Source organism: Humulus lupulus, chromosome X, assembly GCF_963169125.1.
Source record: "Humulus lupulus chromosome X, drHumLupu1.1, whole genome shotgun sequence".
In the NCBI taxonomy this organism is placed as follows: Eukaryota; Viridiplantae; Streptophyta; class Magnoliopsida; order Rosales; family Cannabaceae; genus Humulus; species Humulus lupulus.
This window is the reverse complement of record NC_084802.1, coordinates 197,097,394-197,115,973: the sequence shown is the minus strand read 5'-3', so window position 1 is coordinate 197,115,973 and position 18,580 is coordinate 197,097,394. Positions and strand designations below refer to the sequence as shown.

General features: G+C 31.1%; 2 protein-coding genes across 2 annotated transcripts; both read right to left on the bottom strand.

Moving 5' to 3' along the window:
- Positions 1-4,282: 4,282 nt before the first annotated feature.
- Positions 4,283-5,160, bottom strand: LOC133804676 (uncharacterized). The gene is made up of 2 exons (XM_062242821.1): positions 4,741-5,160; positions 4,283-4,662 (listed from the first exon to the last, which is right to left on the bottom strand). The coding sequence occupies exons 1-2, from the start codon at positions 4,798-4,800 to the stop codon at positions 4,321-4,323; spliced, it is 402 nt and encodes a 133-aa protein (XP_062098805.1). The 5' UTR covers positions 4,801-5,160; the 3' UTR covers positions 4,283-4,320.
- An 11,143-nt stretch (positions 5,161-16,303) lies between these two features.
- LOC133803828 (bZIP transcription factor 11-like) lies at positions 16,304-18,060 on the bottom strand. The gene has a single exon (XM_062241958.1). It carries the CDS (start codon positions 17,324-17,326, stop codon positions 16,745-16,747), a length of 582 nt encoding a protein of 193 aa, XP_062097942.1. The 5' UTR covers positions 17,327-18,060; the 3' UTR covers positions 16,304-16,744.
- Between the last annotated feature and the right edge of the window lie 520 nt (positions 18,061-18,580).

The following is an 18,580-nucleotide window of genomic DNA, read 5'->3' as shown; positions in this document are numbered from 1 at the left end:
ATGTTATAATTTATTTTAATAAAAAATATAATATTTATTTTGGTATTTTAATTTTTAACAGCATTTCAATTATATAGTTTACCAAACACTCTTTGCTACGACTTTTCTAACTCACAAGACTTTAATATCTATAATTTACCAAACATTCAACAATTTTTCCCCACAGTACAGCTACAACTGTTTTTCCCCATAGTACAGCTGTACCAAACTGGTCCTTAATCTTTGTATGTTTTTTTTTTGCTGTAATTAAAACTATAATTTGAGTAGGAATAATAAAAGACCTATGTATACCACACATTGTCCACACTCTCTTGTGTATATAATCACACTACACAACCTTTTTTTTACTCAAAGCACATAAAGCTAACTATATATATTTATTATAAATTACTGGCTCCTCCACTAAACCCAGACTTTAGTTCACATAAAGAAAATGACACCATGAATTATATTTCCCTAAACACTCTTTCTGGCATGGCTTCATGCTTGGCTACTGCTATAATCCTTTGTTTTATTATTATTATTATTATTATTTCTCTTGCAATATGCTATCAAAATCCATCATAGAAGCATAAAAAATGCATGACCAATGATTTCATTATCCTGCTTTTGCTATTGAATATCACAAACCACACTACACACATACACATACACACACATATATATATAATATTAAATAAAAGGTATTATTCTACCTAAATTCACCCACTTCTTAATTGTCTCCTTTGTATGGATGTTTTTGGGTATTGGTTTACCCTACTCTCCTACACATATAATAAATAAAATTTGAAAAAATAATAGTGATCTAAAAAATTCCAAGTACACCCTTGACATTATTTGTTGAAGAAATATCTAATCTTCATTTAAGAGGAGGATTGGGTGCATATATATATGTCACTGTCAGTGATAACAATATTATTGTCTTATAATCTTATTTGTTTTTTGATATTATCAACCTCCACAGACAAATTTTGAATATCATACAAGCAGAATAGCTTAGCTCCTAGATGTGAAATCACAATATGATTAATATAAATTAAGTCCTGTGATTAAAAGAACTTACTAAATTAGTAAAAGAAATTATACTTTTTTTTTTAAATAAAAAAAACACATGGTGCGTGATCTTTACGATCTAGCTAGATCTATTTGGGGGATAATTAAGGTCCAAATAGTATATTTAGGTTATTTTTTGTATATTGTTGATATGATAAAAAAAATTATAGATGACTACCTAACTACACGTTATGAAGCTCCATATATTAATGTAACACCACTATACTGGCTCTCAATAAGCATAACCACAGAAAAAAAATACATATTTTAATGATTTTATTGAAAAGGTATATGGAATCAATGGAAATTTGTAGCGGATTCTCATATGGTGAATGGCAATGCAGATACATTGAATCAAAAAGGTCATATTTATTTATTAAATGGAACATTTGGCTCAACATTCAAAATATGATATCAATTTTTAATGTTCCATGTCTAATATTGCCTTCCCTCCTTTTATATATTTCTATAATTTAAATTATCATCCATATAAGAATATTCATTTAAAACGTACGGAATCAAAGTATGAGATCAATTATTTTATTTTTATAAACTTTATCTGTTTGTTTGTTTCACAGCTAAACAAATAAAAATTATTATTTTAAATCGTCTGTTTTTTTTTTAAACATAATTTGTCATGACATATTGCATTTTTCGATTTTATTGATAGCAATGATATTTGATACCCTCTTTGTAAAAATATATGTGTAATTTTTCTTTTTCGGCAAAAGAATTATTGCTAATTTTTTTAAGTAAAAAAATGTTACCTAAGTGCTGTTTTAATTTTCTTTTAATTTAATAAAGCTGTTGATGGGGAAAGTAGGTGATCAATAGAGGTTATTTAATCATCATGGGATTATGTTCACTAAAGTTTGACGTTCTACCTCAACTAAGGTCAAGAAGCTTGTGGATTTTGAACTCTAACCTTTTGTTTTGGCTCTTAAAACTTTATATATATATATATATAACTACTATTCTTTTAAAATAGTGAGTCACATCTTAGATAAATTTGATTGATTTAAAAAATCTACCACGTCATTATATTTAATATTTTAGGTACATATATCTGTTACACCCAGATTTCGAGCTATGTTAAATATGACATCGAAATTTGGATTCGCAAACAAGTGGACTCACAAGGTTGGAAATATGCTCAAGGATTAAATACCAAGCCTGCAGGACATAGACGACCTCGAATATGGTGACCTCGGAGTGTTGATGATCTCGAAAGGCAGCTCCAGGGAAGCATTCATCTTCAGGGATGACCTCGGATCAGGGGTCCCGAGCTAGACGCACATATGATCTCGAAAGCCATGTGACTTCGGGAGATATCTCTAGCTCGAAAGATGACGGGAAACCTGGGAGGCTAAAGCCTTGGAGATACCTAATAACCACCTTGAATATATATAAGCGATGTCTATACGAAATGTAATCCTCATTTATTATTGTAAATCCCCTAGAATCGTGGGATATTATTTGGTCAGTTATACGTCCCCTGGTCTTCAGGGGACGTTTCCTTTTATATATGATTATAGGCATTTAAAGCCATTAATTTTATTCACAAAAATAGTAACTACCCAAAATATGTGGGATAGTATTCTTCGATCTTCTCTATAAATAGAGAGGCGATCCTCCATTGTAGATGACCGAAATTCTGAATCTTGAGAGAAAATTCTGAAGAATTCATTCCTTAAGAATTTTCAGAGATAATCTTGAGTTTAATAACAGAGACTCGTGGACTAAGCAGATTTAACTGCTGAACTACGTAAAAATCGTGTGTTTTTATTGTCTTATTTCAATTGGCCATTATCAGTTATTGTTTACGTGCTCTTCTTTCACTGTTGACGAAAAATGGCGTCAACAATATCATTACTCATATAATTAATAAATACAAATTCAGTCAATTCACAAGCTCAATTATTATTATAATTAAAGTTTATACTTTTTTGGGCTCTGTGTTTTGTTCAATTACCTGTTTGGATTATGTGTTTTGATAAATTCCTTTTTGGACCCTGTGTTTTGTAAAATTGTTCAAATAGACCCTAAATCCAATTTTGATGAAAGATAAATTGAATATAACAACATAATTGTTAGGCAAAATGATTTTGTTTTTGTTTTAAATTGTTAGTTTGGTGAATTATTTGTAATTTTAGCTCAGAAAACTTTGGCCAAAATCGAGTTTAGGGTTCTATTTGAACAATTTTACAAAACACAAGGTCCAAAAAATCATTTGTCAAAACACAAGGTCCAAACATGTAATTAGACAAAACACAGGGTTAAAAAAAGTATAAACCCTTATTATTATTATTATTATTATTATTATTATTATTATTATTATTATTATTATTATTATTATTATTGTGGAGCGACTATGGTATGTCTTTTATTGTTTTCGACATATAGATAAGTTTTAAAATAATTTTTTTTATATGACGATGTACATTGTAGTTATTATTTAGGACATCCTATAATTTTCAGGAAATTCTAAATAATTTAGAATGCCAAAATCCACATTCAAATGTCCTAAATAACTACAATATACATCGTCATAAAAAAAATTGGGATTACTACTTATCCATGAATCGAAAATAGGGAAAGGACCTATCAGTAAGTCTTTTTAAGGGACCTACCACTCCTAATATCATCATTATTATCTCCTCCTCTTTATTGGGTTGTTTGTTTATAACTAGTGCGTTTGATATGTTGTATTATGTCGTATTGTATTGTATTATAATGAATTGTGTTTTATAGCATATCTATCACTACAAAAAACAAGGCCTATACCGAGAAAAAATGTCCTCGGTATAAGCCCAAATGTCCTCGGTACACCCTCTAACGAGACAATGTCGTCGGTAGAAAGTTATCGGTACAGCCGCGTCGGTAAAACAAAACTTCTACCGACGACATTAAAAATGTTCTCGGTATAGGCTTTACCGAGGACAATGTCCTCGGTAGAAAGTGACAAATGTCCTCGGTACAACCAACCCCAATTTGTCATCGTGCTGGTATATACCGACATCTTGCTGGTATATACCGAGGACAATGTCCTCGGTATAGACTTTTCCCGAATTTTTTTTATATTTGTAATATTTATTCCCTTATTTATTTATTTAATTTGAATTAAATATAAAAAAATAGAATAAAATTAAAACACTTATATTAAACATATAAATAAAAACATAAGAGTATGTTCGCTGAATCAAAATAAAGAGTTGTGTTAAACATGATAATGTAATAGTCAATTGTAATAAAATTCATACATAAGTCCTACTGAGTCGGTGCTCCAACATCGGGATCATTGGGTGGTGGTGGGGCAGATTGAGATCCCGGGGTGATACAATGAGTCCGGACATGCTCCTCTAACTGTCGAAGACGCTCTCTCATCTCAGACAACTCTTCATCTCTAGTTTGTGAATGACGAAAATCAAATGGAGTTCGGTCCCTTATGTTAAGGATACGTCCATATCCTTTCTGGTGGCCCCGTCGTTTTCCGAAGACAGTTTGTACCAAAGATATGTCTTCATCTTCAGGCGCACTCGAAACTGGTGTGGAACTCTCAGTATCAGTTGCCTGTGTCTGCTGTGTGTCGCGGTATGCACGCAATTCCTCCTGTGATACAATGTATAATGTAATTAAAATTTTGAAACAATTAACATTTTGAAAAATGTTTAAAAAAACTTAACGTACCCAAGTATTTTTGGCTGTCTCTGTCACCCACCCTGTGCCTGATTTATGGTGAGTATCCATCCAGCTATCCGGGATGGACTCAAGTTGCCCAGTCTCTAAATTGCGCTGTCACGTACATATATTTTTATAAAATTAATAATTAAACGTAAATAAGAAAAATAAACTAAAAAATAATTAATTAACTAACTTTTTTATAGCGCAGGGCTGGGATTGACTGAGAACCTCCATAGCTAAGCTCTTTCAGTTTCCTTCTATTTTCCTTGTTGACCACAGAACGTTTCTGCAAAAAGTTATCGTTAGTAATATATTTAATTAAGATAGTTAAGTTTAGCAAGAAATTAATACCGTAATTTCTGGGCGTCGGAAAAATTCAATTGCTTTTTGCCACTGCGTATCCGTGCAACCACCATAACGATTTTGTGGCCCATTAATCGTTAAATGCTCTTTAATATCGTATTTCCAGTCAGAATACTTTTTAGCACACGAAGTATCAATGCCTCTCAAGATCCCAGGCATATGCCCTTCTCCATATCTAGTACGCCCAATATCAAACAAATCATCCTAATTTACAAACATTTATTAGTAAATATGATATATAACATAAAATGAGAATTATTTCGGTCAAAGTCCTTCCAAGCTTTCCCATCAGTAGGACGACGCAATACTCCATCTTCTTTTATACATTGCTCGTGATGCCATCTCATATGTTGAGCAATGTGCCTCGATGCATATTTTCGCATTAACCTAGGGGTTAAAGGAAAATAACGCATCACTTTATGAGGCACTTTCTTTCCCTTGGTGTTCTTGTCCACCCATCGATCCTCCCCACAAACAGGACATTTGCTTTTTCCAGCATGTCCTTTCCAAAACAGTGCGCAATCATGCTTGCAGACATGGATTGACTCGTAGCCCAATCCAAGTTTCTGCAACAACCTTTTTGCTGCATAATGTGATTTTGGAAGCTTATTTGGGGCTGGAAATGCATCATGTAACAACTCCAGCATTCCATCAAATATTTTGTTGGGAATTTTCCCCAACACTTTGAAATGCATTAACTTCACTAGGAAATTCAATGATGTGTAATTTTGACACCCGGGGAATAATGAAGCCTCGATCTCAGCAAACAAATCGTTATAATGTTGCCCACCCCTGTAGTCTATTGTAGGTATCTCTTGACCGCGCTCATTCTCCGCTTGTTCGTCATTGTCATTTTGCATAAGATCATTGAGAACATCCATCATTTCATCTTCATCATTTCATCTTCATCATTTTGATCTATCCGAGCTCTCATTGGTATTATTTCATCCTCTCCATGCCAATGCTAATTGGTATATTTCCGTAGAAAACCATTTACAAAAAGATGATTTTCTAATACATCAATCGTCTGAAATTCAACGTTGACACACCTCCTACACGGACATTTCACCAATCCCCTTGAGTCAACGCACTGCCGAGCTCTCTAGAGAAAATCCATCACACCAGCCTCATACTCATCGGATAATCGATCTGTCAAATTAATCCAGCTCTTGTCGATCGACATTGTATAAATGTAGCACTACACGGAACACTAATCATCAAACTTACAATCAATTTGTGTGTGTCCTAATTCAGAGAGAGGCAAATGTAAGAGTCTTCAATGACTCACCCTCTCTAAACGGGTCTAAGGCTTCTTGTGATGAACACTAAAAAAATATAATATTATCACTAGGTGATAATAACACTATTATATCTTTGGTAATAATTTCTTATTACCAAAGAAAAAAGCAAATATAATTAAATATGTTTTTTTTAATGTCTTATGCTCTTTGAAGTTAATTATGCTGTTTTATGATATCTAACTATAATATATTTCAGTGTAAATATTATTAAAATTATTTAAATTTGACATATTAATTTAGTATTTATTAAATTACATATTTTACTTATGCTTTATTGAATAGTTTTATTAATTTAAACAAAATTTCTAAGATTTGTTTAAAATTTATTTAATTACTTTAGGATTTAATTATTACTTAAATTATTTAATTAATATTTATTTTTATTAAAATTTAGTTGCATAATGTTAATGTTAATTTTTTTTAATCTTAATTTTAAAATATATTATTTATATAAAAAAAAACATAAATTATTCAAAAATTGAAATTTTTTTAAAAAAAAATACAGAAAAATTAAAAACAACTAACAAATATTATTAAAAAAATATTTTTTTAATTTTAATTTTAATAATGATTAAAACTAACAAATATTAAATTTAATTTTTTTAATTTTAATTTTAATTTTAATAATGGTTTTCTAATAATATATTTGTTAATTTTATTTAATCAGAACTAACAAATATTATTTTTTTACATATTAATTTAGTATTTATTAAATTACATATTTTACTTATGCTTTATTGAATAGTTTTATTAATTTAAACAAAATTTCTAAGATTTGTTTAAAATTTATTTATTTACTTTAGGATTTAATTATTACTTAAATTATTTAATTAATGTTTATTTTTATTAAAATTTAGTTGCATAATGTTAATGTTAATTTTTTTTTAATCTTAATTTTAAAATATATTATTTTACTTATCAATTCACTATTTATTAAATTAGAAATTTTATTGAGTACTTCTACTAATATTCACAATATCTCTAAATTTTACAATTCTATAAAAAATTCGGCAGCATAACGACTATATTTTCATCATTCCCAAAAATTTAAAATCCTGCAAATAACACATAAAAAATATCCAGACCCAGATCATGCAGAGAGCATTACAAATACATTTTAAACGACTATATAATTTATAATTATTAGTCTAAATTTTATTAATTATTCAATTTTCTAACCAAAATATTAAAATTCTACTAAAAATTAACAACAACAAATTAATCATCAATATTCATAAAATCTGAATTTTTACTACTAACATAACCAAAAAAATTAAAATTGACAACAACAACATACTAACATTACCACCAAAATTTTCAAATTAACACTTAAATATTTAATATGTTTACTAATATGTTTAATACACATAAAATTCACCAAAACAACATAGAATTTATTTAAAAAAAAATACTAATTAATCATATAACAATTTTCTAATTCCTAATATCATTTTTACTAATACTTATTTTGAAAACCTAAAAATAAATACATTCTATCTAATATAATAATTTCAGATTTTTATTAAAATTAATATTATATTATTTATATAAAAAAACATAAATTATTCAAAAATTGAAAAAAAATTAAAAAAATACAGAAAAATTAAAAAAAACTTACCAATGCCTTCAATATCTTGCTAGCAATCTCTGTAGTCCAACAAAAACCGAATACCCAACCTTCAAACAAAAATTACAAAATATCATTATACAATTTCATAAATGTATATATATATAAAATGAATAAATAAACCATACCTTCAACAAATACACAGAAATTCCTTCACCCTTGGCAATTTTGGGGCTAAAAACCGAGCTTTTTGGGAGGAAAACGACGATATTCGGCGGAGGGTTCGGAGAAAACCGAGAGAAACCAGAGAGGAAGAAGAAGGGGCTTCACGGCTGAGGGGGATATTTATAAACCCTATACCGAGAACATGTTCTCGGTATAGGTTCTCGGTATAGCAACTAAACCTATTCAGAACCGCGAAAATGTCTCGCGCATATGAAATGTCTATACCGAGGACAGGTTGTCGGTATAATGTTCTTGGTATTGAACCTTTTTTTTTGTAGTGTATATATATATATAAATGAGAGCTTCAAGGATATTATGTGGCACTCTAAAATCTCTTCAAATTACTCTTTCTATTTTCTCATTTAATCTAATTTTTTTTATTCATTTTCTATTTTCTAAAATATCTTAACAATTGAAAATATCAATATATATACATATTAATTTGATTAAAAATTTATTTAGTTAAATATCTTAACTACTTATTTATTGAAAAATACTAAAAAAATTAATTAAAAATTACGTAATAATTTTCGATTATCTATATATCTATTTTTCTTATTATATTATAATTATGTTTTTTTATTCCAAAGTAAATAGTTTTACAAAATATTTATATCTATATATAAATGAGAATGTGGCATCCTATATTTTTTATAATCTATTTTTACTATTTTGTGAGAATTTTATTTTGTGTAAAAAAAAAAATATACATACATATATACGTACATCTACCCTTCAACAAATGTAACAGAAATAATCAAATTAATACACATACTTATAAATATATTGATTCTAATATAGTCATACGTAACAGTAGTTATCCAATAATAATAGCATGAAAGAGATATCAATGAGAATTGTCACATATGGTTTAACTAAACAGTTATCACAATTAGATTTTATTATATTATTATATCATTTTATAATTAACATTTTACAATCTAAAGTATCTAATTTTTTATTTTCTTTAATATTTTATTCATTTTTTCAGTTTTAACCCATAAAAGTATGCCGTTACAAAATAATATGTTGCTTTTGCAGGCAGTTCTCTTCCTTAGAAAGAGAACTACCTTGATATTGGTAAGAACATATAATACCTGAATATTAATGAGAATTAAAATTTATTATCGGGTGTTGAATCACTTGATGCTGTCATTTTTATTTAAAATTCTAATTATTATTATTTTCACTAAAGAAAGTAAACTCTGAGTATATCGATTTACACTGTATATATGAATTTTAAAGAACCCACGTACCAAATTTTCAATTTTTCTTTTCACTATGTAATTCAGTAAATATTAAATCTATATCTATATCTATATATATAAATGAGAGTTTCGAGAAGATTATGTGAGACTCTAAAATTTATTCAAAGCACTCTTTCTATTTTATCATTTAATCTAATTTTTATTCATTTTCTATTTTCTAAAATATCTTAACAATTACAAATATTAATATATATATATATACATATTCATTTAATTAAAAATTTAATTTGCTTAAATATCTTAACTACTTAATCATTGAAAAATACTAAAAAAAATTAATTAAAAATTACATAATAGTTTTTGGTTCTCTATATATCTATTTTTCTGATTATATGATAATTATATTTTTTTATTCAAAAGTGAATAGTTTTACAAAATATTATAATTATTATCATCAATCATCAATATTTATAATTGTATTTTTCTCTTATTTGATATTTTACTAAGCTTGTGAAAATAAGATATTACTAATGGCATTCTTTGGATTTGTGATTTGTTTTCACTATAATAAATAAATATTTTATAGATTGTAATTTTAGTGGACATTCCCGCAGCAACAAAAGATGCGGATGTTGATGTGAAACACGAAAAATTCTTTTTAGAAATAAGGAACACATTATGAATGAAAAATAATATTACTAAAAATAAAATAATGCACAACAACAAAAATAATAAATGTTTATTTAAATTATTTATGTTTTTTTTAATTTAAATGTAATAGTTTTACAAAAATATATATTAACAACATGTATAATTTAATTTGAATTTGATTTATTTCAACAATGCATATTTTGAATTTAAATTTGATTAGATATTTCATTACAACAACTGTTTAATTAAATTATAAATATAAGTAAACAATATTTTTTTCTCATTTTTTATATTACTTTTTTAATTTATAGCTATTAATTTATTAAGGAATTTTTTTTATCTATTTTGTCTGTTCTCTTTTTTCTCATTTTTATTTTAATAAAAATTATAATAGATAAGAATATCTACATATAATAATAATAATAATAATAATAATAATAATAATAATAATAATATATTTTAACTTTTTGACAAAATACAGGATCCAAATGTTAACTTTTAACAATAAAATATTCAAACGGGTAATCAACCAAATTATACGTGGTTCAAATAATCTATCTTTACATTCTTATTTTTTAATTTTTGACAAAACACAAGATCCACAAGTTAATTTAAAAAAAAAAATTAATGGTCAAAATGGGTAAACAACTAAAATACAAGGTTCAAAATGGTGTGAACCCTTATAGAAAACATAAATTATATATATATATTTATATAATTTACTTTTTATAAATAGTTTTTAACCTTTTGAATAAATATATGATCCACAGGTTAATTTTTAAAAATAAACAATCAAAATGAGTAATCGGCCCAAATATAGTTTTCAAATAATAGATTTATCTATTTCTATTTTAATATTTTGACAAAACTTGAGGTCTACAAGTTAATTTGTAAAAATAAAAGTTCTAATGGGTGATCGACTAAAATACAAGGTTCAAAATAGTGTGAACTCTTACAGAAAACAGAAATTATATAAATATATAATTTAATTTTCATAAGAAGTTTGAACATTTTAAATAAATACATGGTCTAAAGGTTCATTTTAAAAAATATAGGGTCAAAACGGGTAATGAACAAAAATACAGTGTTCAAATAATCAATCTATCAATTCTAATTTTTATTCTTTTGACAAAACACGAGATCTAAAAGTTAATTTTTAAAAATAAAGACTTCAAACAGGTAATTGGCCAAAATAAATCTTACACAAAATATAAATTTTCTTATACATAATTTAGACTTTTTATAAAAAGAACTACGCAAAGCGTATAATAATAATAAATAAAAGTAAATGTACAACAAGCTTTTTGAACTTTGTTTTCAGTACTTTAAAATTTGTCAGAATTTTTCAAAAATCTACAGGAGGTTCGCTATACAATAACAGTGAACACCATCAAGAAATAAAAAATTATGGTCAAGATTTCTTCACGTGTCTATATAAAGAACATGTTGTACGGGTATGGTCAAAATGAATCACCACCCCACAGTCTCCCAAAAAATATTTTAAATTATATATGTTTTAATAATTACAAAAAACTGCGCGGAGCGCGGTTATATTTTCTAGTTTTTATATAATACTATGGTTGGTATTGACTAGTATTTACATATAAATATATAATATTTTAGTAAAAGTGAATACCAAACATATTATACAATATAAAAATATGCTATAAAACACAATTCATTATAATACAATACAATATAATACAATTACCAAACACAATTCATTATAATATGGCCTACCGTTCATTGTTTATTGAAGTAACTATTGAGAAAGCATACGTGCACCCGTGATGGATTTGTTCTTACATTTTATGTGTCTTTCCTATTTTCATTCAATATTTTAATTCGTTGTGTAGTTTTAGTTAAATATAAAATTTGACTTTAAAATTTTTTTTTTTTAAGAGATTATACCTTTTTAGACCTTGTTTTTATCACATTACTTATTTGGACTATATGTTTTGACACATTACTTTTTGGACCCTGTGTTTTGTAAAATGGTTCAAATAAACTCCTAAATCCAATTTTGATCAAACTTTTTTATTTTAACTAAAATTATAAATAATGCATCAAATTAACAACTCATACAAAAGTACAACTACTTCGCCTAACAACAATGTTGTTATATTTGTTCTAGGCCTTTTTTGGTCTACCGTCCACGTCAACACCTAGCGACATGTGGCAACATGCGTGATATGCCTCTCGAGAGGTTCTTGAAGGGGAGACTACCTGATGATATGTGAACAACTGACTATTTTCCAAATCCCCGAGGAGAGGCCTTGGGACCCTCTGCAGGCTCCTAACGTACGACTACTTGGGGGAATCTCGAGGTTAGACTTTTTTGTGGCAACTCCTTGACACTCATCAGCGGGAATTGCCGAGAGTTCTCAGCAGTTTCATCGATGTCCTCCTCCAGGGGCCCAAGGCCTGGTGCATCCAAGTTGAGAGGCTCGTTGACCACAACGGTAGGAAAGATGCGTCTCTCCCTTCGACGCAGGTTGAATATCCCCGTCATGTCCAGGCGGTCCACCCTCTGCTAGGCGCCTATGAATCTTGCCTCCCTTAGCCGAGCAGTAGTGGTCAGCAGCAGAATATCCCTCTCTTCGTGAAAGTGGGCATGTATCGTTTGAGTCCTAACCAAGTACTCGTCATTTTGGGTAAGCCTCAAATATTGACATACAAAAGAGGAAATTGGAGAGTAAGATAAGGAAAGGCCAACGCAACGAAGAACAAGTAGGGGGATATGAATGCTTACCGACTCGATTGAAGGCCAAATAGAGTCGGTGGTTGTTGCGAGTGTCGAAGCCCGTTGTAAAGCAAAACTTGTTTTTGGATTCTTAGGGTTTGTTCTCATTGTGATGAAGGGTTCGGGAGGGAGATGCCCATTTGGTTAACTGGTAAAAGCCATCTTCCTCTCGACCACCCTTCTTGGGGGCTGCTTTCAGCTAGAAATGGTAGTGGAGCTCTTCGGGGCTCAAGAGGACCCAATTTTTCTCTATGCATAAAACGTAGAATGCCGCCAGTTGTCGGTAAGCATTCAAAATAAGTTGGAAGGGCGAGATCCGCATCCACACCAGAAAGTCAATGAAGTACTGGTGGAGTGGAAGGGGCCCCTCCTCCCAAGTGGGCCTGACTCCATACCGAGAACCCATTATAAGAAAAACAGTCCCTTTCCTACATGTCAGGGATCCTGTTGATGAAGTGGTTGGAAGAAATCCCGTAGTGCTCCTCGATGGCCCCAAGCACGTCCACGGAAGTCAGCTTGGAGACTATGCTTTCTGATTCAAAGTGAATGGCTCAAGGACGAGATTTTCGGGGGTCTAGCACAGGCCCCACGGGGGGTAGAGCGGCTGAGGGCCCTGTTTGGGGTGGTGGAACTTGATCCATTGAGCCAGGAAGCGCAACAATAACCCTGGTTGAAGAGGAAGAAGGGCCGAATGCCAAGATAGCTCAGGTACGTTCGACGAAACCTCAATTCTTTCCTTTGCGAAGTTCTCAGAAATCGCGAGCCGCATTCTCCCTCGAAATGGCTAATTCCTCGCGCTCTTGACTCTTCCTTTGCAAACGTAGGTTTTTGGATAATGGAGACTCCTCAATGGTTGATTCCTCTGGCTCATTGCGGAGCAGCGATAAGAACCTAGAATCAAAGGAATGATACTCGTGTGAGCACAACTCTTCGAGTTTGGGGTTACGGGACATCTAAAACAAAAACGAGCAGTTAAGTACCTAGCCAAAGAAGACAACACCACCCCGATTGACACAAGAGAAAAGACACTGCTCGTAGAAGGCTAAGAGAAAACGGAAAAAACCCAGAAAGAAGGAGCAAACCCTAAAAACCCATAATATCAGAAATTGCAAACAACTACCGAGTACTGATCACCTAAGATGAGTATATAAACTGCATGTCATGTTCGAAACTATGAAAAGAGAAAACCCAAGAGAAGAAAGACTTACGTGACAAGAAGCGCCGATAAGTGTGGTTGGTGGTTCTCACTCAAATAAATCAACGCCCTTCGACGTTGAATATCCTCGCTGAACTGTTGGGGTGGTTGATTGGCTCCAGACCAGATGGTAAAGAAAAGGTGGGACAGTTTTTGTAATGGAGAAAATGCAGAAATCACCAACTTAGATAAAATACGATGGCGAAGTATTTTTGATGGAGGAAGAAAGGGGAAAAGTTGAGTTTTGAATAGAGTTTTTTTGAATTTTGAATCAATGGACGGATCGTAGTCGTGGGGTACTGGAGTAACATCCGACGATTCACTATAAAAAGTACCATCTCAAGACACTTGTTGAGTTGACAGTCTACTCATCGGGGCAAGCTAGTGAGGGAATTCGCAAAGTCCCAACCAATCATAATTTCATAAAGGAACAGGTGCTCCCCACATTTAATGCCTTGCAGAGGTCCGACCACTGAGCAAGCGCCACATTTCTCGACATTAAAGGTGTTTGCATTTTTTGAGGTGACCCTCATGCCTGACACATGTCCAATCGAGCATGAAAGTACCGACTAGGTGACCAAATAATTTCTGCCACGTGTCAACTACCGAGAGTCTCCACCGCACGAAGTATGCCAGAGACTTGGGGGACAAATGTTCTAGGCCTTTTTCATTCTATTGTCCACGTCAGCACCTAGTGGCACGTGGCAACACGCGTGATATGCCTCCCGATAGGTTCTCAAAGGGGAGACTACTTGACGATATGTGAACAACTGACTATTTTCCAAGTCCATGAGGAGAGGCCTCATGAACCTCTGTAGGCTCCTGGCGTATATATCCTCAGGGGAATCTTGAGGTCAAGCCTTTTTGTGGAAACTCCTCGGAGGACCGAGAAGTTTCCATAATGACCTCACGAGATTGTAGGAGATTCGGGGGACCATTTTTCCAGGACATGGTCCCAGATGCCCTATCCGTTAGGATTTCGGGACCACCTACTTTTTAGGCTAGGAAATCGCCCTATTAGGCTTATGACCAGGTGACACATGTAATATGCCTATCATGTAATGAATATTCCCCAAAGAATGTGGGAATATAATGAAATGTAATAAAGGTTGACAACCCCTCTAGCTCCCTTCATGCCACCTATAAATAGATCATGAGGGGGTCATTTGTAAGGATTTGAAACCCTAGTTTTTAGACTCCTAATTACCTTGGAGCAAGACCATCCTCTGCCCAAGCTGTAAACCCTAAAAAGCTTGTGATTCCGACAAGCTTTCTGTAATACAAGTGACTCGTGGACTAGGCCTCGTTAACAGCCGAACCATGTAAAAATTCGTCGTGTGATTAATTTCCTTTCATCATCTCGTTTTTTCTTATTTTATAGAGTTGACATAAATTAGGGTCAACAATATTCAATTTATTGTTCATCAAAATTAAGTTTAGGGGTCCATTTGAATAATTTTACAAACATACAAGGTCCAAACATGTAACAATACAAAATACAAGGTCCAAAAATGTAAGAACCCTTTTTTTATAAGCTTGTTAATTCTGTCCATAACATCATTTTTTTAATATATGCGGAAAGAATTTTTAACAATTTATGACGAGTTTAATAGAAATGCGTGTAGTGATAAAAAAAATGATGTTATAGATAGAAACACCCATAATAAATTTAAAGCTTTTAAAATTTAAAGTACGTAATTTTTTTTTATTAAAAATGATAGACTAATTAATATATAAGTGATATTAAATATTTTAGAGGTATAATAAAAAATAGATTTTTAATATTTGACAAGAATATTTAGGTCAATTTACCAAAATAATATATTTAGTAATAATTAATTAATTAATTTGGTTAAAAAGAAAAGATAAAAATGGTGCTATATGGTTAAAAATCTTATTTATTCTTATAAATTAGGTTTTATTTAATAAAATATAACATTGATGACCTATGTGAGTCAAAATATAAATGTTGGGATCTAATTGCTACAAAAAAAAAAAGTTGGAGACCTAAGTGATACAAATAGTAAAACTTGGGCACCCCAAGTACTATTTACCAAAAAAAAAAAAAGTTTGTCCTGAATCAAAAAGAGCTGAGTTAATCTTAGTTTTATAAATCAAAGGGTTATCATAGGAATTTTATTCCAACCAAGTCTAATACTTAATTTAAAAAACATGGAAGCAAAATAGTATTTTAATTTCAATCTCATAAATATATTTAATTGCCATTAATTATTGCATATGAAGCCTAGAAACAACACAAAATATCTTTTAAGGGGAAAATAAATAATAATAATAATAATAATAATAATAAAAAAGGAGACAATGCCAATATTGGTACTTAATAATTATATAGCCTTTCACACCACTTGATCCATAATTACCTTTACTTTACATATCAAAGGACCCATTTATTATTGGGGCCCTATTATGGAGAACTTTTTTTTTTTTCCTTCTCCAAATATTTGATCATAATTACGATTGACACATTACCGATCACCTAGCTGTGCTAATCAAACTAATATCATACTCTAAAGATGTATAAATATATATAAAAATACACCCTAACCTATTCTTAATTTTCCTCTGATCTTCCCTCATTAATTAAACAAACACAACCGCACCCACAAGACAAAAGGAGACTGATGACCCACCCATATGGGTACGTTTGAGAGTAATTTGATTTGAGCTTAATTTGTGGAGCCAAAAAGGAGAGGGGGGCTGGTGATGATATAGCTAGTACTGTACTTGTTTTGTTGCTTAATAGAACAACATATCAGCAGTGGCCACCATGGGATGGTTAAGGCGGACCATATTCATTTGCTCCAACATAAAACTATGATCTGCAGCTGTTCTCATCGTCGTTTGATGAAGAAGAGGCTCATGGTAATGGTTATGGTTATGATGATGATTATGACCATATTCGACAATGTTATTGTGAAGCTGAACTACACCACCACCACCACCACCGCCGCCACTATTCACGTCGTTGATGTAGTTTAGGATGTCGTTTAGGGACTGCAGCCTCTGGCCGAGTTCCTCCATTTGGGCTCGCAACACTGAGTTCTCGGCTTCCACGCTCATCAAGTGTTGGGTGGTGATGCTTATGCTTGTCAGGATTTGGTTGTTTTCCTTTCGGAGGTTAGCCACTTGCCCCATTAACTCGTCCAAGTGCTGCTGCTTTCGCTGCCGAGAACGCCTTGCCGATTCCCGATTCGATTGCATTCTTTTCCTTTTTCTCTCGTGATCCATTAAAACCTTCAAATCTTCCTCTGACCCCGAGTTATTCTGAACCATAATAAGCTGAGTCGACCCTGACGAGTTTCCACTGGACGAAGCCATATATATATAAATATACAGTAGTACGTAATAGTAATAATTAACCCAAGTGATGACGATGATATCTGAGAAATCAGTGATGGATCTTCTATGTAAGAAGAAAACTATAAAAAAAAAAAAAAAGGTTTTTTTTGATTAGGTGCTTTAAAAAGACGCAGGACCCAGATACTGCAAATTAAGCTGTAATAAGTAAGCTATAAATCGAAAGACGTCTAAAGATGGATGATTAACTAGTACAATATATATGTATAGACTATATAGTAGTTGTAATTAATAAGATTATTATTACATATGAATAATAATAATAATAATTAATGGTGGTGAGAAGTAATTTATGAGAAAACATAAAACCAGTAGAGGAAGACGACCGAGAAAGATTGAACTAAATGGGTCCTGCGCCTGAGTGAGGAATTTATCATAAACCCGGAACGAAGGATTTCACTGAGAACTGGAGACATCAATTTCAAACATTAAGAACAACAAAGACGATTGAAGCATGCATCATCCACAGATTTTAGGAAAAGAAAAAAAAACACAGATGATGATTAGATTAAAACCCAGATGCTAGATAGCTATATAACAACAATAATAAGATCTAGAATTAGAGAGGGAGAGAAAGAGAGGAAGTAAAGGAAGAGGTTGGGGATGGTGCTGAGAGGCCAATTTATAGAACCAACAAAAAAAAAAGTGTAAATGAAGATCAAATAATAAAAATTATTATAAATTAATTTAATTTTTATTTAAAAAATAAAAAGAAAAAAGGAAATAAAGAAGCGTTGGAATCTCCTCCTCTAAGTTAGTATAGCATTGTAGTGTATAATAGAATAATTAATGGAAATAAAAAAAGAAGAAAAAGAAAGAGAGAGAGATGGGAGATTAGAAATGTGGGGTGGAGATGAAATTTCCACAACCGTCCATTTCCAGCTGGTGAGCAGGACACCATAAAAAAAAATATAATAATCGTTCGATGTGGAGTATTATTATTTATTATTAGTGTAGTATACCATTTCAGTTTTTTTTTCTTTTCTTTTTCTGACTATTTTGTTTCCTTCATTTTTTCATTTTTACCTCTATTTCACCGCCACTACCAGAATTAACCGTTGCAGTACTGTTGATTTAGGTGATAAAGTTAAAGTTGCAGCAACTGAATTTAGTCAAAAAGGAATCTTGGGTGGGATAGACTTTGGTTTTCTACTAAAATTAGGTAATAGGCGTGGTGGACACACTTTGGACAATTTTGAGTACAGCATTTTCATG

Bases quoted from the DNA above. Each gene is read 5' to 3' on its own strand.
- LOC133804676 (XM_062242821.1), bottom strand. From the start codon at position 4,800: ATGGATACTCACCATAAATCAGGCACAGGGTGGGTGACAGAGACAGCC. The intron at 4,663-4,740 runs GTACGTTAAGTT...ATTGTATCACAG, and splicing joins AGACAGCCAAAAATACTTGG to GAGGAATTGCGTGCATACCG.
- LOC133803828 (XM_062241958.1), bottom strand. From the start codon at position 17,326: ATGGCTTCGTCCAGTGGAAACTCGTCAGGGTCGACTCAGCTTATTATG.